This window comes from Geospiza fortis, unplaced genomic scaffold, assembly GCF_000277835.1.
Source record: "Geospiza fortis unplaced genomic scaffold, GeoFor_1.0 scaffold132, whole genome shotgun sequence".
NCBI lineage: Eukaryota > Metazoa > Chordata > Aves > Passeriformes > Thraupidae > Geospiza > Geospiza fortis.
Genome location: NW_005054446.1, coordinates 1,133,080 through 1,159,112, shown reverse-complemented (window position 1 = coordinate 1,159,112; position 26,033 = coordinate 1,133,080). Strand labels below are relative to the sequence as shown.

Here is a 26,033-nt window from a genome sequence, read left to right as displayed (position 1 = left end):
GGAGTCACCATCCCTGGGTGTGTTTAACAAAGCCTGGATGTGGCACTGGGTGCCAGGGTTGAGTTGAGGTGTTGGGGCTGGGTTGGACTTGATGATCTTGAAGGTCTCTTCCAACCTGGTGATTCTGTAATTTGGTGTTTCTGTGGGTTGCTGACTCTGATTCCATGATTTGGTGATTCTGTGATCCCGTGATTTGGTGATTTGATGTTTCTGTGGGTTGCTGACTCTGTGATTCCATGATTTGGTGATTCTGTGATCCCGTGATTTGGTGATTTGATGTTTCTGTGGGTTGCTGACTCTGTGATTCCATGATTTGGTGATTCTGTGACTCTGTGATTTGGTGTTTCTGTGTTTCTGTGCTCACAGCCAGCCACAGGGCCAGGTTTCCACCCCACAACCCCGGAGGAGCCCCGGAGCTCCAGGACGCGCCGGGAACATTTCTGTGGGCCTGGCTCCTGCTCAGAACAGAAATATTTCCCTTGGCTTGTGCGAGTTGCCGGGACAGAGCGAGGCTGGAGGAGGCTGCAGGAGCCAGTTTCCCATTCCCCCTCCCATTACTCTTTTTGATTGGCACTTTAATGAGGGCGCCGGGGGTCGCCCCCCTGCCAGGGGGCCGGTTCATGCCCCGTTTATCTCACAGCCCATGTAAGACTAAAATAACACGCCAGGCTGAGTTTCACTGCCTTGTGATCCCCCAGCCCACCGTGATGGATTGAGTGACTGCAGCAAGCTGGCAGCTGAAGTGTGTTGTAACAGGATCTTTCTGTCAGCGCAGCACAATGGATTTGCTGATTCCCGGCCTTCTCCCGGCGTTTCCAAAGTTCATTTTCCAGAGGACTGCAAAGTGTTAATAAATAACACAGCAAAGGTTATGCCAAGCTTCTCTTCCCCTCAGCTGCCCTGCTGCTGACGCAGGAGGGGCTGCAGTGCCAGCTCCAGCACTTGCACAAGAGCAGCCATAAATCCACGCCAGAAAGGTTCTCAAGGTTCTCTGCTGCTCTTTTGGGGAGCCCATTCTGCTGAGCCAACACAGTTGTCTTGATTTTTTAAGATTTTCCAAGCCTTCTGATGTTTACATTCTTGTAACAAACTTTCTCACACGCTTTATGTAAATAACTCATTGTTTTGCATTCTTTTATAGAAGAAAAGAAATTTGGTGGACTGTTGGTTTGCCCAGTGTCATTGGAGATGTGGCACTGTCACCCTCCAATCCACTGTCACTTAAAAAAAAATCTATAAAAAATAAAAATATATTTTAAATATATATATATATATAAATCTTTTAAAAATCTCTAAATATTGAAGAAAAAATCTATAAATATTAAAAAACTCTTTTACCTTGAAAGAGCAGCGTCCACATCATGTTATTTCATGTCCTATAGTGACACAGGGCTTCTCCTCCAAAGAGAACAGGGCACAGCCCCAAATCCTCTCCAGAAGAAAATTCCCTGGGGCTGAACGTCACAGGCTGCAGAATCAGGGTCAACAAGCCACAGGCCTTGTACTCTTACTTTTTTGCACCAATATAACCCATAAATTCACTAGAATACCTGGGAATCCTGTGTAAGGCCTGGATGATAGGATAGATACTTTAATATTCTAAACATTCAATATCTTCATATCTCCTCTACAGGAAAACCTCACACAAAGGGTTGTTTTTTTCTTTAAAAAACTGGAGTCTAAGAAATGAACCAAATTTTTTTAATCATCCAAAGTGGTCCTCTACTAACCAAGACCTTGTCTCTGTGTTCTGTTTCTTCAATATCCCTTCGCTCTCCTTGTCAGTGTCTGCAAAGTAAAGAATTCCCCTCAAACACTGGGGAGAACACGCTAATTTTTGGTTCTTGCCCTCCCAGCAAGTGAGAAAATGAGCTTCACAACAGAAGGGGCTCTTCCTGTATGAGAATTTTTGACACCACAAATTTCAAACTAATGACTCTCCCACTCCCCAGTAACCTGCAGCCAGACCAAAACCCACCCCAGCTGGATCTGCCCCTGCAGCCAAGCCCTGAATGCTCCTCTGGAGAGAGCCAGACACTCACACCTCACCACAGGAGAGGGCACACTGAGCCCACAGGCAGAGAGCCTGGGAAATATCGGGAAAAACGAGTGGGTGGGGGAGGCAGCTCCAGGGACCAGTGGGAGGATGCTGGAAATCAGTAACAGTGATCTGAAGAACTGGTAACAATTATTAGATCTTTTTTTGGTATGAATCATCTCAGAGACTCATCATTTCAATGATGTCACTCAAGGAGCAGTCAAAAATACAGTAGAAGCCTTGACAGGGGTTTGGAGCCACAGTGTGATTGGCCAAACTGGTCTGGGAAACTTCACCAACACATCCGAAAGGGAGCAGGTTTTGTGGAGAATACACACTCTGACAGATCAGACAGGCAAATTTGTCTTTGGCAAGATTGTGATGTTACTGAGAGCTCTGATGAATCTGCCTGAACTGCTGGAGAAGGAGTGGCCTCACTTATCTGGTGACCTTGTCCCTGCCCTGTCCCCTCCCCAAGGGTGGGATTTGTATTTGAAGCTACAGGTTGTAAAATCAGCCAGGCAGAACCATCCCGAGGGAACAAACCCAAACCAGAACAACAACACAACAGCCCAAAGCCAGCAAACAGAGAGGGTTTGAACAGAATCTGCTCTCTGGGTTCATCAGACCCACCCAAGAGCTCCCATCCTTGCAGGGGAAGGGGCAGCAGAGGTGGTGCTGCCTTGTGCACATCTCAACTCCTCTTACCTCCTTAAAAGGAGTAGTAAAAACTCCTCAATCAACAACCAGTAGCATCAGCAGGCTCAGGAATTCAACAGTAACCACATCCCAACCTCATCCCTTTCCCCACACCTTCCTCACAACACACCCCTGTTCCCAGCCTGCAGAGCCACGGCCATTTCTGCCAACACAAATCACCTCCATCGCCCTGTCCGTGGCTGCTTCTCACCTCTGGGCACTTTACTGGATGCTGCTTTGCAGCCGGGCACCCAAAGCTGGCAGTGGCTGAGGAGCTGGCTGTGAACAGACATTTACAGGGAGTTCAAAGAGCTTCCCAGATCCAAAATGGGGATGGAAACCACCCCTGTGTGAGGAACAGGGCAGGAGGCAAAGGATTCACTGCTCCAGGAAGGCTCTGAGCTTCCTGAAGTCAGGGATGATCTCCAGGCTGCTCCTCCCTTTTCAGACACAGCTCCCACCATCCAGAAGTGCACTGCCAGAAAGAGTTTCTTAAGAGGGATCTACAACAATTTTTTTTTTACTTTTATGGAATTTAGGCACACACAGAGAAAAATACAGGACCTGGCTCCTGGAAATACTGTGCATTAGAGAGCGGCTGTTGGTTTCAGACCTTCCTTACCTATGAAGAGAGAAAAGGGAAAAGGAAGATTAGAGAACCCTGGAGTTCTAATTTCAACACAGTGGTTTTCAGCCCAAGATTGAAGCAATGCAAGGTCCTGCTCTCCAACACACCTGACAAACCAGAGGTAGGGTTTCAGAAAAGATAAAAACCTTCAGGCCTCACCACTGCACACTGATTGTGATGGAGCAACTACTTAAACCCCAGGAACTTTAATTTGCTTGGAGCTTCCTGGGGAGGAGGGAATGGAGACCGTGGGGATTTAGGGAAGGGTCAAGAGAAGAAGTCCAGCACTGGGTCCCACACATGCACCTGGAGCAGAGCCCATTTCAACAAGGTAATGGGAGTTTGAGCCAAGTACACCATGTTGAGTTATCAGCATCTATTATTAACCTAAAAAATTAACCTTAATGGTTAGCACAATGCTATGTTTTTAAAACATCTGTCAGCAATTATTTGTGTTTACTCACACTGCAAATGCAGAAGAAAAGTCAGAGAAATAAACACCAGAATTCCCACCAGTCTTGTGTTTTCCCACAAAGATTCCCTGATCATGGCTGTTTGGACTCACATTTGTTCCTTGCCCTCTCCAGCATGCGTGGAAACCCAGGGCACAGGAATATTTCTGTGTCTGCTCTGGGGTGCCCTGACCCCCAGGGCAGCACTGACTCTGACCCTCATTCATGGAGAAAGTTTCCCAGACTTCAAGATAGACCAGAATCCACAAAAGTGTGAAATAGATTACAGAGAGCAGTGTAGGTGTATCACTTAGTGAGAAATTGAGGTTTTGGGGTTTTTAGTATTTTCTGGATGGGAGCAAGATGGAGGGCACAGGGTGTTGTCCTGGGTTTCTTCTTCTTCCTCCTTCTCCATGGGTTTGGGTGGCATTTTGTAATTGGGCAGAAATCCTCACTGGGGGCTCTTTGGGATCAGTTATTGGGTTAAAAGGGGAAATAATCCAGGTGTCAGCTCTTAATTGGACAGTTTAGTCTGAAAAGCCCTTGTACCAAGAGACTGTTGGCCATTTTGTGCCTTCTAATGAAAAGCTGCCCAACTCACAGCAGTGAGACTGTTTCACTGATAAGAAATAATAAACACCTGAGTGTGAACATGAACTACTGTCTCAGTGCCTTCAATCCCAGAGAAACCCACAACTGGGACCCCACAAGTACGGAATTTCTTCCCTCTATGATCAGTAACCATCAGTCCTCATTCACCCTGCAGCAAACAGGGACAAACCCCTCTGCAATTAGTGGTGTTCACTACAGGGTTCTTATAACAGGAATCAGAGCTATGATATCCCCTGGATTCAGAGCAGCTCCTGCTCTCCTGTCCCCATTAGGTGGGATATGACACACACACATATGATCAGGGACCAAGAAGAAAAAAGGTTTTTATTCTGAGTGTTCTCCAGCTTATATACCCTTAACAAAGCATGATCTTAAGTCATTAACTACATCACAATAACTTGTTATATTCATTGGTGCAGAGCAATTAACATCGATATAATTGGCAAAAGTTTTACAGAAATTTAATAAGGCACATATACACATCTACTTATGCACGTAGTCTGCCTTACAGAAATTTTAATGGATTTTTTCTAATCTGTTTCCATGCTGACAGCCTTGTCATCTTCCTTGCTATGGATAGACTCGAAAATCATCAATTGTTATTTCTTCTATTGACTCAGCTTTGCTCGCAGGCCCCTCCACGCTGTCACTTGGCCAGGAGGGAGCAGGGGGAGCAGGGGCTGTGCTCCAGTGGCACTCCACCTGTGCAAGGCGGGGTGAGGAACAGGTTAGCCGGGTGAAAAGTTCACTGCAAGCTGAGCTGTCTGTTTCTCTTGCCTAATTTATCCGATATTTGGCTAACCTTGCTCTGAACCCAGCCCCCAGACCCCCTTCCTCCCATCCCTCCCCACGGCTCGGTGTCAGCCAAAGGCACCGCCTGCAATTCCCTTCCCCTGACCCTGCGAGGGGAGAGGGGGCTGGGACACAGGGCCAGGCACAGAGCAGAGCTCAGCGCTGCTCACATCATCATTATTTATGCTCTAAGCTTCCATGAGAGGAAACACAAAAGCCCCACAGTCAGCAGCAGTGCGTGACACGGTGTTCCAGCTCATCAGCCTGCCCAAGGCTGGGTGGCAGCCCCTGAACCCCCACGCTGCTCCCTCTGCTCTCCCGAGGATGCTCAGGATGGATCCCCGACCCCCTGGCACACTGCTCCCACATCCACAGCCTCCTCCATGCCAGTCACCCCACTCTGCCCATCCCCTCATTGCTGCAGCTCGACATCCTCAAAAGGAACCTGGCAGACAAATCTAAACTTTGCAAAGCAGAGACAGCGACACAGAACATGAGCAGGGAGACCCTGAAGGGCTTTTCTCACCCCAAAATCCCATAAAGTCCGTGGAGGAAAGGCTGGAGGGTATCAAGAGCTGCTGCTGCTGCTCTTTGGAGAACAGGATTCCCTGATCCTCTTTGCATCCATCACTGAGCTCTGTGATTGACTTTCTCTCTCACCTGTTGGAACAATCCTGTTCCTTTTCACCCACCCATGGCTAATTCCAGCAGTTTTTAACCAGGGGTTAAAATCCATAACAAAGTTTGCACTAAGGATTCCTTGGATGGAAATTATATGTTTGTTTTTTTATTATATTTGCATCCCTGACCTTTATGCATCCATAAGCTGCTCACTCTGCAGAACACAGCCTGAATCCAGCCAGAACACAGCCAAGGTTTGTCCAGGAGCTGCTGTGCAGTTTCCCTTTCCCTGGGAATCCACAGCTTCCCACCCATCCTGCCCCTGTGGCCAAGAAATGGGTGACAGAACCCCTGGAGTGCAGGGCAGTGCTCTGTGACCCCCCCCAGCTCCTCCTGGCTCCCCACGTCAGAGCCCAGAGCTGGTGATGCAAACTGCTGGGGAAGCTGATGGAACACGAGCTTCTGGCAGCCTCTCCTTGTTTTCCTGCTGTGCTCAGGACTGTTCCCAACACTCCTCAGGGCAGCACAAAGTGCATTTGACAGGCTTCTCCATGACCTGGGCACAGCTTCAGAGCAAGGCACAAACCAAACCTGCTGAGCTGTCCCTGCTGCACTGAGCAGCTGCTGCTCCCTTTGGTGTTTAACCTCAGGCTCCCCAAAATCCACACTTCCATTCCCACCTGCTCCCACATCCCTGCCTCTGTCAGAGGTGCCTTTTAGGATCTGCCTCAGATTCTGTGAATGGAGCAGAACAAATGTTCCCTGTAAATCTTATCATTTTTGACCTGACAAAAGAACCTCAGAGCTGTGCTGTGGCTTTGATACACCTGAGCTGCCTCAGGTCCAGGAGAGAGTCTCACAGACAACTTCTTCGAGGTGCCTTTTAGGATCTGCTTCTTCATCTTCTAATTCTTCTTCTTCTCCTTCTTTTGATTCTGTGAATGGAGCAGAACAAATGTTCCCTGTAAATCTTATCATTTTTGACCTGACAAAAGAACCTCAGAGCTGTGCTGTGGCTTTGATACACCTGAGCTGCCTCAGGTCCAGGAGAGAGTCTCACAGACAACTTCTTCGAGGTGCCTTTTAGGATCTGCTTCTTCATCTTCTAATTCTTCTTCTTCTCCTTCTTTTGATTCTTCTCCTTCTTCTAATTCTCCTTCTTCTAATTCTCCTTCTTCTTCTTCTAATTCTCTCCTTTTTATTTTTATTTTTTATTATTTCTATTAATTTTTATTATTATTCTATTTTTCTATGTATTATTATTTATTGTTCTTATTATTATTTTATTATTACTGTCGATTTATTAGTTTTATTATTTTATTATTTCTATCATTATCTTATTATTAATTTTATTAATTATTTTTGTTGTTAATTTTAATTGTCTTTTTATTATTTTTATTATTTTGACAGTCTGTATCATCAGAGTGCCCAAATCTCCGTTACAGTGTGTCTGAGCACCCAAAGTTCCTGTCCCACTGACAGGGAGGGCAGGAACAGCCTGACAGCTTTTACAGTAAGTGGAAATTCCTTGTGGCCTAAGAACAATATTAAACTTGTTTCTCTAGGTCAGCAGATGACCTTGCCTTGACACATGGCTTCGTTTCTGTGCAAGCTGTGAAGTCTGGCCTGGTTCTGATGTGGGCACTAATTCAGTGACACCATCCATTCCAAACTCCACCCCTCCCACACCAAAGCAGCAAAACACCAGTTTACAAAGAGTAATCTGAAATAAAAAAGCCCCAGGCTGTTACAAAGCATGTGATCCACCCTCCCCATCTAATGCCCCATGATTTCAAGGCATGAAAGCTGCTGAGAAGAGCCAATAAGGCTGTCAGGAAGACATGAAACTTCAAACTGCTGCATAAATAAACTGAGGACACACAAAAACTCCTCAGCCCACATGGCAGCACTCCCCTGGTCCTGTATCCCTCAGCAGCAGGGCCAGCACAGCTACTCACCGCTGCCTCAATAGAATTATCTATAAAATAATTAACAATGTATAATTGCCATACAAGGAATCCTTTGTGCAAGGTTTGTTACGGATTTTAATTCTTCAAAACTGCTGGAATCAGTCATGGGTGGGAAAAAAGGAACAGGATTGTTCCACCAGGTGAGAGAGAAAGTCAATCACAGAGCTCAGTGCCACAGATCCCTGTTTGCTCCTTCCAGCCACGGCACAGAAAAGCAAAAACACTACAAAAGATGCCATACCAGCATAATTAAAGACAAGCTGAATGCAATGAAGCTCAAATTGTTTACAGGTGCAGCTTAAGAATCACCTGATTTTAAAGAAGGACTGCCCATTGTGGATGCAGCCATTTTAATAATTCAGCCCAAAACCCCAGAGTTTGGCCATTACAGAAAAGAGCTTGTGAAAACCTGGAGAGGCACAACCTTCACTTTAAAAATACAGGAGGGCAATTAACAGGTCAAACTTCAAAGCTATGTCCTCTTCTCCATGCATCCAACTTAAAAGCTTCTGTTTGTGAGGAAAAATCCCAAACAAAACCAAGAAAAAAAAAAAGCCACAATAAACGTGCAAACCCCAAAACCTCCATCCTCTGCTCCCAAAAAACCATCCCACATCACAAAAATATAAGAGGGCAGTGAAGGGTGAATTGGAAATTGACCCTTCCAGCCTCTCAGGCAGATTCCTGAGCTCTGAACCTCTCAGACTCCTGAGGCTCCTGAGGCAGAGTTTTGCCCCCATGACTGCAGCCAGACCCCCCCAGACCCAGTGCTCCCCTCCAGGGCATCTGAGCAGGCTCAGACACAGCCCCAGCACTCCAGGGACTCTGTGCCACCAGGAGATGCTTAAAGCAAAGGAATTGAGTGGGATCAGCCCAGCATGGTGCTGATAATGCCAAAGTTGTGGCTTCAATCCCTGTACAGGCCATTCAAGAGTTGGACTCAATGGAGGACCCCCTTTGGGAGGTCTGCTCCAATCCAGAAGTGTCTGGGATTCTAAATTAAAGCCAAGGACAGGGAAACCCATGGCCCTGCCAGCCTTTGGTCAGCTGGTAAGGATCCCTTGGGGTTCTGGGGTTTTTCCATGACCCTCCCCTTCCCACAGCTCTGAGAGGTTCCACTGGAGCCCCAGCCCAGCCCTGGGATGCAGAACCCCAGGAGATAAATGTCTGTGTGTCCAACACAGATAAATGTCTGTGTGTCCAACACTGAGAGCAGGGTGGCTGTGGAGCCAGCCAGGGGCTGCTGCTGCAAGGCAGGGGCTGGTGTGGGGGGCAAACAAGGATTGTTGTTGATAACAAACAAGGATTGTTGTGGATAACACACAAGGATTGTTGTTGATGACACACCCTGAGAAAGAACAAGATGTGCCCATGGGGAGGTAGGGCAGCACTTTCCTGGGACAAACATCCTTGTCCCAGCTCCTGGATCTAAGCACAGCACAAGCACAGGGGTGAGGCTGGGACTGTGAGGGGGGGGTCAAGATCACCAGAGACCCACGAGGCCTCTGCCCATTTCCAGAAAGGTCTGAAAGAACATTTGTGACACCTGATCTGATGGAAGGTGAGAAAACAATCCTGACAATGAGAAGCCCTGCCCATAGAAGGGCAGCCCCCATGGCTGGGTGGTGTCCCCAGGATCCTGAGCATCCCATCAGCTGGGCTGAAGCAGCTGGATCCGTGCTGAAACCAAGGATGACATCCCAGTAGCTGGATCAATCCTGGATCCAGGACTGGTGATCCTTTCCCTTCCTCTCCTTCCTTTCTTTCCCTTTTCCTTTTCCCTTTTCCCTTTCCCTTTTCCCTTCCTTTCCCTTCATTTCCTTTCTTTCCATTTCCCTTTCCCTTCATTCTAGTTCCCTTTTCCCTTTTCTCTTTCGCTTTCCCTTTTCCCTTATTTCCCTTTCCCTTTCCATTTCCCTTTTCCCTTCATTCCATTTCCCTTTTCCCTTTCCCTATCTCCCTTTCCTTTTCCCTTTTCCTTTTCCCTTTCCCTTCCTTTCCCTTCATTCCCTTTCCTTCCCTTTCCATTTCCCTTAATTCCTTTTCCATTTCCTTTTCCCCTTTTCCCTTTCCCTTTTCCCTCACCCTTTCCCTTTTTCCCTTTTCCCTTTTCCCTTTCCCTTATTTCCCTTTCCCTTTTTCCCCGTTCCCTTTTCCCTTTCCCTTATTTCCCTTTCCCTTATTTCCCTTTCCCTTTCCCTTTCCCTTTTTCCCCTTTCCCTGCTGTTCCCATTCATGACCCGGAGCTGTTTCCTTGCCCTGCAGAGATGTCCTGCAGGCCCTGAGCAGCCCCAGGGGCTCAGACAGACAGACAGACAGTGGGATGGCAGGACAGACCCCTCAGCACTGCAGGGAGGACAGCACCCACCAGGAGTGGGTCCCTTGGCCACCACCGACCATCCACAGGCAGGTCCAGCACCCTCAGAACAACCAAACCACGAGCAATCCAAAACATGTGGGATCCATTAGGGCATTTCAGAGGAATTCACCTTCATTGTTCCCCTTGAAATATAAAGGTTATAAAACTTAATGGCCACATGACAAGGAAACTATATGAAACACTCAGAGATTTACAGAGTGACTGCTCAGCTCTCGGGGCATGTGGCTGGAAATTGCTGGGCAAAAGCCAATGAGCCCCATGGTCTGAGCTTTTGGGCAGTTTTCTTATTTCTTCTTTTCTTTTCCTGACCTTGCAGACTGGTATTTGGTTACCACAGCAGCTCCAAAGTCAAACAGAAACACAGCTTGGATCTTCTTTCAAGTATTTATTTCTTTTGTGCTGTTAACACCAAGTAATGAAAGGAATTGTAAGGATTTTTAAGGGGGGGGGGGTGTGAAGGAATGAAAGCAGGAGAAAGGGAAAAAAAATATGGACATAGTGGCTTAATTTCTCACAGCATGTGCAGCACAAATGAACAGTAAACAAATCCCAGGGAAAAATGCAAACAAAGGCTACGTTTGCTCAAAGTTCCAAGAAAAAAGCCAAGAGTGAGTGCCACTGAGCAAACATTCCTGGGATGATGAAACCCTCAGAGCCTCTGTGCTCAGCACAGCAGGTACCTGCCCCCTTCTCCAGAACATCCCTGGGCAGCAGCACCCGCAGGGCCAGGCTTCCAAGCCCTGGTTTGGTTTAAGGCATGGAAATGTTGTCATTGTGGCATTAAGAGGAAGCAGCAATCTAATCCAATGAGTCAAGGGCAAGTGTGAAAATCCAATTAGAGATTTGCCACCAGGGTTTGGCTATACAGAGGGAAATAATCAAGCAACAGACCATGAAGAAATACTGTATTTTGTTGGGATTTCTGACCCAGATTTTGCCAGTCCCAGCCAAACTCATGATGTTGGCTGCCACCAAAGGGTCTTTGGGTGACCCTCAGGGTTGTGCCAGCAGCACAATAATAAATTATCTCATTGTGTGACACCAGGTGAGACTGTACCATTTTCTGTGTCACCTTTCTGTGCCTGTGACAAATGGAAGTGCTCTGGCAGGGCCAGGCTGGCACAGGTCAGAGTCAAACAGTGTGCAGTGCTGTTCCTGCATTTCCTTACTTCCCAAACCTCAGCTGCAGTGAACTCTAGTCCACTTCATTTTCTTAAATGAACCAAGGGTGGATATGCAGCAACACAAATCCCAAACCACCATCATGCCATCCCCCTCATGTGGAAATATGCCATGCCCTGATGTTGGGAGGTCACTCTTATTTCAATGAACTCTTTGCAGGATTTCCAGTGTGATTATTTTTCCCTTGATGATCTGAGGCTGAGAGGCAAATCTAGTGAAAGAAACAAAACCAAACTGTGAAAATTTTCTGCTGCAAGTAAAGGCAAATGCACTTTTGACAGCATCCCAAGTTGGGGGTTTTTCCCTTGAAAACATCCATAGGCACGTTTTTGATCACAGGATTGGAAATATGTCATGAGAACACACTCAAATATGCATTTGCATTAACACTGCTGCCAGAAGCCATCTCACAGTCATCACCAGACATCCTGGAGCCCCTAGAAAGCTTTCTGTGGGATTGGAAGGCATCCAGCCAGGAGAAAGCAAAGCCACCATGTGATTGGGATGGCCAGTTCCACAGGAAAACTGCACATTAATGACTGGCAAGCACTCAGAGAGGGAGTTATGGTGAAGAGCTTGCAAGGAAATCACTGGCTGAGAACCACCATGCGCATAAAATATCTGGTAAATGAAAATCTGAAAGAAATCTATGTAAAAATGATCCATTGAAAGGAAACAGGCTGATTTTACAGCAAGAATTGCCCATGTAAAGCAGTGCTGCTGGCTGTAATAAAGATCACTGGAACACAAGTTGCTCCCCCAGCCTTAAAGGATGTGTACCTCAAACTGCAAAAGGACACTCTGAAGTATCATGAAAATAATCTATTTTACTATTTGTGTATGAAATTGTCAGAATAATCTATTTTACTATTTGTGTATGAAATTGTCAGAAGAAATCAAACGGCAGTGCTGGGTATTGGGGCTTGCACTGTGTTTCTATTTTCCAACAGATGATTTTTACCTTATGATTCCCCCTCTAACCATAAAGTGAGGCTCTGGCCACCCACTCCCTCCCAGTCCTTCCCAGTTCAAATTCAGATCATGTAGGTGTTAAACAGAATGTGCAGTTATGAGCAGAGCTAACAGCTCTCTGGGGTTCAGCTGCACTTCATCTTCAAAGGAACAAACCTGAAGATATTTAGGGCAGTTTGCAGTGTCCTGGTTTGAAAAGGGAGTGAGAGTTTTGGGAGGCTGTGGTCAAACCAATGGGGGCTCAGATTTGAATATTGGCACCTGAGGACATGGATACACCTCTGAGAACACAGGGGGTTAAAAGCAGAGAACTCCCAGGGGAAATCTCTCTTGGTTCTGGTCCCTGAAAGAGGTCAGAGCTCCTTTCACGTGGCGGTGGAAATTTTGGGGGGGAGGAGGAGGAGGAAGAATGTTTCTGGAAGGTTTTCATTCTGAGTTCTGTGTGTTTCCTTTTTTCATATTGTAAGTTAATAAAGTTCTTTCCTTTATTCCTAAGCTGGAGCCTGCTTTGCTCTATTTCTGCTCACATCTCACACAGGCATTAAGGAGAATGTATTGTCATGGGGGCACTGGGATTGTGCCAGCCCCAAGCCATGGCACAGAGCTGATGTCTAAGGTGTGCACAGGGCAGAGATGGGTGCAGAGATGAATCTGCAGGCACAGCATTCTGGCTCAGGAGCTCTCCAAACACAGCCCTCTCCAACGGGAACAATTGCAAGAGACAGATGAAATGATGAAAAATGAAGGGATCAGCAGAAATCAGACCTAATATAAACCCAGCTAAAATAAACTCAGCATGGCTCCTGTGGCTCATTCAAAAGCAGCTCTTCTGCACTGAACTCAGGTCAGGGGAAGGATGGACAAGAACTTCCTCTGCTCTGTGCCTCTGGCAATTCTGACTGGCAATGGGAAGAGGTTTTTAAAGGGAAATACTGAAGATTGCAACTCTGCCTCCTACGTTGCATCACAGGAAATGTGACATCTCCAGCCAGAAAGTGTAACTGCTCCTAAATCCTGAGCTTCAGAATTTGAAAGAATTAACATTATTTTCATAATTGATGTGAGGTCAGAGCTGCGTGTGCTCGCCTGAATTCAAAGCCAAGCAGTAGTTTTTACATAAGAAAACTTACAAGTCTGTCATTTATTTTTAAAACTGGAATGAAGATGCTTTGACTCTGCATGTGTAAAACAGAATGAGACCAGGAGGCTCAATGCTGAGTCCCTGGGATGATGGAAGCAGAGCATTCTACTGCACAATTAAACAGAGTTGTTTGTAAATTATTGATGTGCCTTTTAACATATGTAGAAACTTTTGCTACAGGACATCAACATTGGGGTTTTTATTTTTCCACATCAGCATCAGATCACTTCTAGAGAAGTTCAAGGCTATATTTGATAATTTGATTAACATGCTTGTTAAACCTCAGCTAAACCAACAGGACAACAGAGAAACTGAATGTGGTTTAGGATTCAAAAATATTATAATAGTTGATCTGGGTGAAGAAGGTTTTTTGGCTATAGCAGACAATTGAGAAATATGTCAGATTGCTTCTATTGAATAGTCAAAAACATCAGAATATTGAAAGTAACAGACTATTCAGCCACCAAAGCACATGTGATAGTGCTTGCTTGTGTTTCTCTCCACTGTCTTTTGCACAGTCCTTAGAACAGCAGTAAAATATTGCCTGGCTCCACAAGTGCTGTCCATGAATTTGCAGCTCTGATGGGAGTTCAGAAAAGAACATAAGGCATTTCACTGCTGGAAAGAAGAGAGCCAAGCTGATCTGGGATTCTGTTTAATCCCATGGCTGAGTTGAGTCAAACATATTCCTCCACATTTATTACTATTCAAAGGGGAGATGTGGCCCAAGACCTCCAGGAATCAGGCAGGAGCTGCTGTGGCTCCTTTTTTCTGGTACCTGGGAGACTCCTCCATTCTCTAAGGCTGACCCTGACCCAAAGAATTGCTTTGCTCTCTGATGGATGGATGGATTTTTTTTTTTTACCACCCATTTTGCTCCATTTAACAGTTGAGGGAGCAGAGATCATGAGCTTGTCACCTCTGCTGCTACTTGTAGTAGGCAGAGTTGAGGGAGGTGTAAGACTGTGCAGTGAACTGACTTCTGTGTGCCCTGTCTGCAGGGAATCAGTGTTCCCAGCAGGCTCTGGGAACAGGAATTATGTGCTTGGATATCACTTGTTTTCCATTATAGTTATTTCTATCTTCTGCTAACATTCCTCTGACATGAACCCGCTTTTCTTATCCCACATGACAGCAGAATTCCTGTCACCAAAACACCCCAGAAAAGCTGATCCCCCTGCACTTACCTCAGTCCTCTCTGCAAAAAAGAAGGCACTAAGAGTTGGCTTTCCTGGAAAAGATAGCAAGGAATCCTTATCTTAGAGCTGAAGTTAATGCTGCCATGTGCCAGCCCAGTGTCTGGGAACACTGATCCCAGAATCACAGAATCCCAGGATCCCAGGATCACAGGAACACAGAATCACAGGAACACAGGATCACAGGATCACAGAATCACAGGAACACAGAATCTGCTGAGTTGGAAGGGACCCACGAAGATCACTGAGTCCAACTCCTGGCCCTGCAAAGGACACCCCAAGAGTCACACCATGAGCCCAAGAGTATTGTCCAGATGCTTCCTGAACTCTGTCAGGCTTGGGGCTGACCACATCCCTGGGGAACCTCTTCCAGTGCCCAACCACCCTCTGGGTGAAGAACCTTCTTCTAAAATCCAACTTAAACCTCTCCTGACACAATTCAGGCCATTCCCTTGGGTTCTGTCCCTGGTCACCAGAGAGATCAGGGTCTGCCCCTGCTCTTCCCCTCACAAGGAAGCTGTAACTGCAACAGTGATGCCCAAGGGCAGCTGGGGCCACACCACAAAGTGTCTGATGATAAAAAATCAAGGAAGATGTCAATCAATGTACTCCTGATGCCCAGGGATTGCAGATGGTCCAGCCAGGGTCAGATCTGAGGCAGGAGGTGGGAGCTGTGCCCTGAGCTCTCTTTGGACAAGCAGAGCCTTCCCCCAGAGCTCAGGTTTGTACTGGTGACCTGACCTCACCTCCTTCTTTAACCTGGATTTTTCAAGAGTGACCCGTGGGACCAGAAGTTTAAATCCATCTATTCAGAGCTTGCATGTGCAGTCTTTATGAGTGCACTGTGATAGTGACCTGCTCAGGAAACCAAATTCAGTGCCAGATGCCCCAGGGAGCTGCAGGAAGACAATTCTGGAAGGCAGGATCATTTTCAGACAGAAACCAGCAGGCTTCTGAGATGGATTGATTTAAGGCATTGATCTTCCAACAGGGTTCCTCTCCTTAGTTCCCCATGGCTTCCATGGGGAGGGAAGACATCCAATGGGAACTCCTGACTTCTGTATTTTCATTTTCATTTGATTAACACAGACAGGGAAACTTCATATCTAGGATGCCTGTCTGTGAAAAGCCTGTACAATACAGAGGCAACCAACTCAGATAAAGAAAAATCCTATTTAAAAAATGCTTTTGCTTAAGAAAAAAATGGGAAATGGAACCATATCTACATAGTAGCACCAGGTCAGGTCATGATTAGTGACACAACCATGTCCTTGTAATACCTACACATGATGGATGGCCCTTGCAGCTGGAGAAAGTGAGCAGGGAGTCAAACTGACCCTTGTTTTTGCATGTTTGGGCTGCTTTCCCTCCCTCAAAAACACAAGAGTCAGCTATCACCAGCATATTGGAGTTTCCAAGCCAGCAAGCTACAAAATCAATTGACTGCTTTTTAGGGCATGGTGACCCACTGGAATAAGCAGGAGTGACAACTTTTATAGACTTTGCATTTGGCTGGAAATCACACGCCCCTGTTATTATATAACTCCAGGGATGTAAGGTGGCATCTTGCCTCTGTCTGTTTAGGGCCATCACACTCCCCCTAAAAATGCATCTTCTATTTTGTATTCTCATACACTTTTCAGTCACTCTCCAACTCCAATTACACTGCTTTCTTCCCTCATTTAAGGAGGAATTATTCTGGTTTTATGCAGAAAAAATCATTATATGATGCATTAAAAAAATCATCACACATCTGCCTTATTTTTTTTCTGTGCCTCTGTTATTATATAACTTCAGGGAGGTAAGGTGGCATCTTGCCTCTGTCTGTTTAGGGCCATTACACTCCCCCTAAAATTACATCTTATTTCTATTTCATATTCTCATCTACTTTTCAGTCACTCTCCAATTACAGTGCTTTCTTCCCTCATTTAAGGAGGTTATGCAGAAAAAAAATCATTACATGATGCATAAAAAAATCATCACACATCTGCCTTATTTTTTTTCTGTGCCTCTGTTATTATATAACTTCAGGGAGGTAAGGTGGCATCTTGCCTCTGTCTGTTTAGGGCCATTACACTCCCCCTAAAATTACATCTTATTTCTATTTCATATTCTCATCTACTTTTCAGTCACTCTCCAATTACAGTGCTTTCTTCCCTCATTTAAGGAGGTTATGCAGGAAAAAATCATTATATGATGCATACAAAATCATTACACTTAATTTTTTTTCTGTGCTAATATGTCACAATGCCCATAGCAAAGGTGAGCATAGGGAACCACTAAGTTTGGACTCTTTGGGAAGGTGTGAAGATATAAATTGTCTCAGAGGTTTGTGCCTTTAGTCCAGCACAGGCAGGCTGGGTCAGTGTGTGTTTCTGCTCACAGGAACAAAAGAGGGGGTGATGTGGAAAGAAAAATGACAGAAATGGAGCAGAGGGACTCAATGCCTTGGAAGGTCCAGGGAACAATCAGGTGCTGAGGTGACCTCAGGAGAACAGAGGTGGTAAAGGGGGCAGAAGTATCTGTATTGCCATCTTCCCCCAGGAAACACAGGATAGAAGAGAATGAGCTGCAGGGAGCATGTGAAGTTCTGTTTTTCCTCCTGTCTTTCTCCAAGTCCCTGAATCTGTGGCTGCCACTACTCACAGCTCAGCATCTCCTTCAGAAAAGCATGAGGTCAAAGAGGATTCAGCTCCCTGGAGAATGAAACTGCTGCTGGTGACTGACAGGTTTGCTCAGACTCCAAACATACCAGGATCTGAGTGCTGGGGAGGTGAGAGCTGCAAACAGTGCAGAATATTCTCATTCTCAGGGCTCGTGGTTGGTAAAAATGCAAAATACTGCATTTGACATAATCCTGCTCTACCCCAAACTTAGGAACCAGTGCTGTCAAAAAAGTGGCTGTCACCTAGATTAAATGGATTAAATCCAAGTGAAGAAATAAAAACAAAAGAGATGATCCAAGGATCACCTTGTGTTCTTTTCCCAACAGTTGCAGTTCAGCTCGAGGAGGGCACTGGGCCCCATTAATGTCTGCTACAAGCAGATGTGTTCTCTTGGAAATACATGCACCCACTTCTGCTCTGCCTGCATGGAGTCTGTTACTGGGTTTTTAGGAGCTTTGGCAAGTGCTATCTGTTAATATCTGAAGGTGGGAGTGTTCAGGGAGTTGTCGGAAAGGCTTGCAAGACTAGATCTGATCATACCCACCCACACTAATTAACACATTACATAAAAGTACAACAAGTTTCTCTTTGCAAACATCAGAATCACTTGCCCAGGCACTTTCTGTGCAGTTCTAGAAGAACTTGAGGGACAGACTCTATTGCTTTTTAACCTCAATGGAACAATGGGTGAGTGGGGAGGGTTCAGCTCCCACTTTCAGGGCCCACTCCTTTTTGTCATGCTGCTAAAAACATGCCATGGGCAGGGACATGGCTGGAACAGCCTTTTTAAAGTTCACCAAGGGTGCATGAGGGTGCACTTTTTTCTCATCAAAAACCACAAAAAGAAATATTCAACATGAGGGATCAGATTCCTATACAAAGGACTCCTCCTGTCCCTGCCCTGCCTTGCTATTTCTGAAAATCACATCATATAAACAGCAGCCCTTGAAACCACTTTGAACTGAAAAATCCTCCCATTTAAATTTGGCTTTTTTTTTTTTTTGGTGACAGGAACATGTCCCAAACCAGCTCATGTTTCTCTATCATTCAAATTTTAAACCAGCAGCAATCTCCTGTATAAGATCCATAGTGAGGACTCTTTTACTTTTTCAGAGTTTGCAGCAAGTAAAACTAATTTCCTATCAAACTCCTGTGACCTGCTCCGGCAGCTTCACCTGGATTCCTCCAGCAGGATAATAAATGAATGCCCCAATCTCCATTTACTCCAGACTCTAGGATGACATCTGGCTTCAAGATGGTGGCACAGAAAAGTGCAGTGATGACACAGGAAAACAGAAGGCAAAAAATAATTGTGCAGTGGAGAGCAGGAGGCAGCAGAGAGAGCGGGGAAAATCAAAATTAAAGTAAATCAAAGGGCGGAAATTCCTTGGAGAAGGCCTTAGGCTTCAACAAGCTTGTCCACATTTGCAGCACTTCGAGATTACCCAACCCTACCCTTATGTGGGAAGGTCCCAGCAGACCCCAGCAGGCATTCCAAAGGAGCCTTTCTATTAAAAAAAAACTCTTCAGAGTCTCCATCCACGTTTGCAGCTCGATGGAGCCCGTCCTGCCTGCAACATTCACCAGGGAAGGATCTCTCTTACCCAACTCCTCCCTGCTATCTGAAAAGCAAAGTTAATGTTTTCCTCATTATTTTCTGTTTGCTGCAAGCCTCTCCCCCACTGTGACTGCTATTTGACCTGCTGCCTGCTCTGGGACCCCGAGGGAAGGCAGAGGGAGCTCTGTGTGTGAGAGAGAGCAGAGAGGATGAGCCTCAGCTCCTCCTGACTTGTTTATATTCATCAGAAAGAAAGAAATCAACAGCAAACATCAGAAAGAAATCAACTGTGTGTGTAAGGCAACCCTGGAGATAGGCAACATCTTTTGTGTGCTGCAGGGTAAGAGCAGTGAAGGGACAGGATTTGGGGATGGATGTGGATTCCAGTGTGTTTTTACCTCGTTTTTGTATCAGAAGTTATCAATAAACAGAATTCTCAGCACAAAGGTCTAACTTCAAGGGGACACTGCTCTTTCAGCACAGTTGACTGCACTTGCAGCAACAAGCCTGGCACACCCAGCTGGGATTAATGAGAAACTGGAAAGGATCAGAGAGCACAAGGGGAAGTTGGTATCACCCCATCTTCCTCTCCCAAACCTCTCCTGATAAATCTGGTGCCTTCAGTATTCCAGGCAGATCCTGGAAGGATCTGGAAGGAACCCTGAAGGGTTCTCCTCTCATGGCACTTGACTTTTCAGTGAGATGGGCTTCTCAAAAAAATTGACAAAAAAATAAAGCTGGAAGCATCTATTAGGGTGGGTCTCAAAATCCCAGAGACTGAAGTTTCTTTTCATCCCCTCCAGAGAGCCTCAGACACCCAGGAATATCAGATACCCAGAGGTGTCACAGTGCTCCAGGTCACAGCTCTGCACTGACTCAGGCAGGAGAGCCCCTCCAGATACTCACCCAGGCAGAGGGGCCTCAACACTTCTGGCAGCACCTTCCTCTTGGAGAGCTCCAGAAAGGAGAAATCCAATGGTCTGCAACAAGGTCAGACCTGATTTTAACACCCACACCTTTGCACCTCAGTTGCAGGTCTCCATTCTACATGGCAGAACCAGAGCAGTGTTTCAAACACAGCTCACAGCTTTTCTGCTGTACCTCAGAAGTCTTTTAGATGATGTATTGTGGAATATGGGTTTTTTCATCATCTAAATTTTTGTACAGAACCTCCTGGTCTATGAACAAATACTGCTTTTCCTTTCTATAACATGCTGCATTTGAATTTGCTGAGCTTTTGACAGACATTTAGGTAGTCAGACTTGCAATTTTGAGGTAGGGAAACACCAGAAATATCTGCTTTGCAGGTCAGGGTGCTCCTTCAGATGATGCATTTTGCCCCAAGCCATCCAGGACATCTACAGAAGAGCTTGAAATTCGAGTCAGGAGCCCTAAATTCACTCCTTTAATCACACATGCATCCTTGAGGCACTTCATTCAGGTGTCTCCAGTTGGACTTGCTACTTCCTGTATTGCAATTATATTAATTTCTCTGTTAGCAGTGCTCCAATGTGCTGCTCACTGCATTTTGCACAGGAATGCAGTGCTGCCCTTCCTAGGCTGTCAAAGAGAATATTTCACTACAAAAATAAATAATGTCTAGCTGCTTCTGGCACCTCAGTCCAAGCATATTTATCACTTTTGGCTGATCAGTGCCTGACTCAATGTCCCTAAAGCACAATGGGTTTATTCCCAGCTGAATTCAAAATGCATTTAATCAGGTCTTTGCTAAATGTGCTCCCAAATTTCACATCTCATGAGCACAACACCACTGTCTCTTAGAGCATTATTCCACTTCACTGTGCAGGCTGATACAATGGATTTTGCTCTGCATGGATTATGTCAGTGAATGTATGTTTGTACAAGCAGGCTCTAGTTTTAGTTTCTAGATTTAGTTCATCCCCAAGGTGTGCTGCCTACATGTGTGGCAATCTGGGATTAACACTAAAAATATATTTATATTTTATCAGAAATGAACAAAAAAAAAAATCAGAACAACAATTTCACATACGAATTCAGTGACAGAAAGAATCTTCCACTATTTAAACTCTCAGCTCTGCTGCCTGAGCTCTGAGCCTTCCTGTCCAGCCTCCACAGGGGAAGTACAACAGCTTTTTTGGGCCCAGAAAGAGAAGTCCTGGGTGGCCTTTAGCAAAGAAAACATTGCCTCATGGTTTGCTCCTTCCCCAGTGTGTGCTGGGAACAGCTTCATCATGGCATGGGAAGTGAAGAAAGAGAAGGAAGCGTCCATGAAATGTCCATATCTTTTAGTTCTTCCAAGTAATTCTGAAGTTCCCCATTCAAAAAGCTGAAATGAAACCAGTGGCAACTCCTCTGGAGAGAGGGCACAGAGTGTGTTTGGGATGGGATGTGCTGCCTCTCCACTGAGACAGCCCACAGACACTTAAGAAACAAAAATCACATCTTAAAACTATGAGTAGATTTAACAATTGAACTCTAAAGAATAAAACATCATAGAAACATTTCACACTTTCTGTTTTTTCTTTCCAAGGGTCCATAGTCCTCTCACTCAATCCTGTGCAAAGGTCATGTTACTATGGATATGACCTGCAAGAAATGTGTTGCCTCAGAGCAGCACAAGTCACATGAACAGGCTGAAAGCCAAGAGCTGCTGATTCCCAGTCCTGGAGGATTTTCATGCTTGTGCTGGGTTCACTGCAGAGCAGTCCTGGTGCCAGCCTATGTTCGTCCTTTAAAAGTGTTCATGCAGGTGTAGCTCCCAGAAAACTTGTGGATTTCTTCAAGTGCTGCCTGGGGGAGAATGCTGGTGTGGAAGCAGAAAGAAAAAGATGAGACAAATCCCTCGATCTGTTCTAATGAGAGATGTGTAAATATGGATTTATGGACATAAATACACAAATTTCAAAAACCAGCTAGTGAGAGACACAGACAAAACTGGCATCAGTTTCCTGCTGTGAGGAGGCTTACAGGGAGAAAGTTCCATCCAGTCACTTTCTCTACAGAAATAGTGAAGCAAAAAAGTCTGTAAAAGCTGTAACTTGGAAGATACCATTATGTTTTATTCCTTCTAAATATAACATACATACTATATTATCTAAATATATATAGCATATACTAGATATACTATATATCTAAATATATCTAAATATAATATATATATTATAATATACAATATATAACATATAATATACTCTGATATATACAGATTTAACCTGAATTCTCTGGTTAACCTGCCATCTGGTTGTGCAAGGCATGTGGCCTCCTTATCCTAAGGTATGGATAGAGACCCAATTTCCTGACAGCTACTGTAATGAAAATAACCTATTAATTCTTACAATAAAATGGAACAGCCCCTTTTTCTTGTTGACAGAATTTTTGGTAACTTTTACTCCAAATTTTACATTCAGAGCAAAGCATTTACTGTGAATTATTTTTTTCTTGCTTGAAATGCAATACTGAAATTATTTTCCACAGAACTCTTATTGCCTTGTTTCAGTTCCTGACTGCAGCAGCTTTTCCAAAGGTTTTAGTGCAAACTGTCATGGAAACACAAAGGTGAATGTTCTTTCTCTGTGGTTGTTCCAGGATATGAGGTTATGATTTTTTTCCTTAGGGTTCTTAAAATTTCAGTCCTGACCATACACAAAAACATTGATTTAACAGTTTCACTGATGTAACACAGGCAATGCTCTCTAAATGCAGGTGAGATGTCCAGGCCTTATGGTTCAGAAATCCTGCATAATAAAAAGCCTGGAGTCCAACAAGTGACTTAATAAATCCCAATCAACTACCTGTGCAAGTTAATTATTATGAAATTCCCTGGACAAAAATCCAGTTTACCCCTCAGGAATCCAAATTTTGGGAACGAAACTGGTTTCCTAAGGGGTTATACAAAGAGAAAACAACTCCAAAGGGAATTGCAAAGTGTCTCCCTTTTGCTTCCATGACTGAGATGAGAGAGCAGCAGTTCCAGCCAGCTCAGGGAACAGACACAGAGCCAACCTTCCCTGGCCAGGCTATTGCTGGGCAAAGGAAATACTCACCTTTTTAGGATAACAAGGACATGCATTGTCCATGGGAGGAGCAGGAAGGCTTGGTTCATCTGAACAGCTTCTACTGTCCTCCTGGCCACTGTCTCTGGCTTGAGAGGAGGAAAGAGACTAGGGAACCTGAACAGAGAAAATAAAATAATTACAGGTGAACCAAGCTCTTTCTTTAAGGTGTCACTGTCCAAGTCCTGTTACTCTAAGTTATTGATGGTAACTGGCCTTCAAACATGCCCAGGATGATGCCAGGCTATGTCTCTAAGAGGCAGAAAATTCCAGTTCCAGCCCAAAAAGCCCAAAAGCAGAAAGCCCAGTTCCAACTAGTACTACTGGGTTAGCTAAACAGTTAAGAATGTACATGCTGCTGCCCTCAGGGAGAAGTGGCAGAGAGTAATCAGAGCCCTGATTCAGGGTTTTTCTTAATTTGAATGCAAACCAACACCAAATGCTGCCTTTTCAGTGGTGGTGTTTTTCCTTTTACTCTCTGTTCCTCTCTGCTTGATTCAAATCCTTGACAGGTGAAAGACAAATATTTTCCTCCATTGCTTTTAACACCAAACATGAGGCTTTTCCCAGCTCCTGCAATAGCTTGACACTGCAGGTTTTCTTGACTAAGAGAGCACAACCTGTATTAAAAGTTATTTTACCCATTGTAAAAGATTCATTTGGACAGCCACTACTTGTTCTCTTGCACAGGGGTAAAAAGGAGGTACTGATAGTCTCACTTCAGTAAGTGGCTGTCATTCCCCTCAGTGGGAAAGGATTAAGTATTCCAGTGAATAAAGAAGGAACTTGTACCGTTAATTCTAAAGTAATTTGTAGACTGGTCCTTTTGCATGACCATTGCAGATGGCTTCCCCTCCCTCTCTGGTATGGCTTGAAAATGCAGGGAAAAGCAGCTTCCAGTTCTCTCAGCAGCAGCCAGGGTGGTGCAGGAATATCCCAGCACACCGAGGGAACCAGTCTGATGGTTCCCAGGTGGCCTAAAGTGACCCTCTGTTCCCAGGCAGCCAAATGAGACATCAAATTCTCTTAACTAAATGGAGCATTAATTAGGAGTGTATTCTGATGATTCATTTAAAATGAGATGCTTTCTTCTAGTTCCCCTGGACTGACCTGATTCTCATGCCCTGGAACATCTCTGTGCTGGTGTGGAAGGGCAGGACTGTGGTGGCATTCACTCCAGGACAGTCCAGCAGCCCCAGGGTCAGGCTCTCCATGAAAGCAAAGGATGAGGCTTTGGAGGTGCAATAGTCAATGGCACCAGGGATGGCTGACAAGGCCAGGACAGAGTTCAGGCAAACAATGTGCCCATTCTGGAGCTCCAGCATCCTTGGCAGGAATGCTTTGGTGGTCTGAAGAATAAGAGAGTTAAAAGAAGAAAAGAAAAGAAAAAGAAAATTTGCTTAGCAGTGATACAACAAAACCAGCACTGACTGAAAAAAATAAGGTGACACAGACACAACAAGCCCAAGTGTTCCTGTTCATTATGAAAGGAAAGGAGTGGCAGAGGACCTTGTTGTTTTGTCATTTTCTGAGGTTCTAAGTGGGCAAAGTTTGTGTAGAAATACAACAAAAGTCTTTCCTGGCACATACATAAGCAGTACCCCCAGATAAAGGCCATGATCAGAGTGCCTTCTATGCTTAAGAACTTTTACAGGATAAAGTCTTCAACTAAGTGATGAAATCACAAGAAGTTCTTTTTCATTTCTATTGTCTGATTCCAAATGGACTGAATTTCACAGCTCCCTTCCCTGTAGTCCCACACTCCTCTGATGTTCCCTTCTCATCACCATACAGGAAACTCCTCTGTGAGCTCAGGCTTTGACAAAGACATCAAATGTTTTACTGGAAATCACAGAATGGGAATAAAGAGCACCAAATACTGAGTACTACTGAAAAAATTATGTTTATTTTTGACTTCTTTCCTCCAGCCTTTCCCCCTCACATTGTTTTTTTCTCTCTTGTTTACAACACAGACTGGTTTTACCAAGCATCCCTTAGAAAGACCTACAGGCTGTAATCTGTCACTCTCCTCCCCAACTGTCCCAGATTGCAAGGCAAAATGTATTCTATTGCCATCTGTATGGCAGTGGTCTTTTGTCAAGTGGGCAGTTTTCCTTATCTCTTCCACAATCACTTCTCCCTCCGGGGAGACATCTGCTGATAACAGCTATTGAATGTCCCTGCATGGCTGATAAGAACTCCAGCATCCCATAGGGAGATGTGAGCCCAGAGGAAGGAGCCAAGCATTGCTACCTGGATATAATCTGGGGATTCTGGAACACCAGCACGGCTTCTCCACTGGATTTCCCAGAGGAACAGCAGCTGCCTCTTCCCCTGGATCTTCAGAGGAAGACTGCACCTTTCTCCAGGATCCCTGCTCCAGCAGAACCACCCCTGACACTGCAGGAGGGCTGAGCCACAATTCCAATGGGACTGCTGCCAGCACCCTGACCCACAGGGTGTCAGGCTGGGTTCTGACTCTGGCAGTGTTGGTTTAGTTACTGCATTGTTTATTTTATCTTTTTATTTTCTTCCCTTGTAAAGAACTGTTATTTCCTGCTCCCATATTTTTTGCCTGAGAGCCCCTTAATTTAAAATTTATAGCAATTCAGAGGCGTGGGGAGGGTTTACATTTTCCATTTTGGGGGAGGCTGCTGCCTTCCTTAGCAGACACCTGTTTTTCCAAACTGAGACACCAACTCTGGCTACATGAGACACAAGAGCTTCTCTCACCCAGAACTGTCCCAGGGTGTTTATGTGCTGGGATTTCAGCAGTGCATCGTCGTCGCTGTCCATCAGGCTCTTCCCATGAACCACAGCAGCATTGTTCACCAGGATGGTGATGTCACCCACCTGCAAAGAAAAGCTGGTGACAAATGGTACCTCTCACCACAAATCAGAGAGCTGAACAGCCATTATTGCCCAAATACATGGTTATTTTCACAGTTTATGACATTATTGCCTATGGGCCTTATAATCCTTTGTATCACCTCATTATAGGCAGATGGACTTCGTACAATCTTATCTGCATCACCCTTCTTTTTTTCCTAATATATTTTCTCATCAAATACTGAATCACAGAATTGTTAAAG

The 26,033-nt window shown here is 45.1% G+C and overlaps 1 protein-coding gene across 1 annotated transcript in view; it reads right to left on the bottom strand.

Moving 5' to 3' along the window:
* Positions 1-20,840: 20,840 nt before the first annotated feature.
* DHRS3 (dehydrogenase/reductase 3) overlaps positions 20,841-26,033 on the bottom strand; it is a 29,085-nt gene continuing 23,892 nt past the window's right edge. The window contains exons 3-6 of the mRNA XM_005427465.3: positions 25,675-25,794; positions 24,052-24,290; positions 22,933-23,058; positions 20,841-21,692 (exon numbers count right to left, since the gene is read on the bottom strand). Of these exons, the coding sequence (XP_005427522.2) occupies positions 21,608-21,692; positions 22,933-23,058; positions 24,052-24,290; positions 25,675-25,794 (570 nt within the window). The 3' untranslated portion in view covers positions 20,841-21,607. The remainder of the gene's footprint in view (positions 21,693-22,932; positions 23,059-24,051; positions 24,291-25,674; positions 25,795-26,033) is intronic.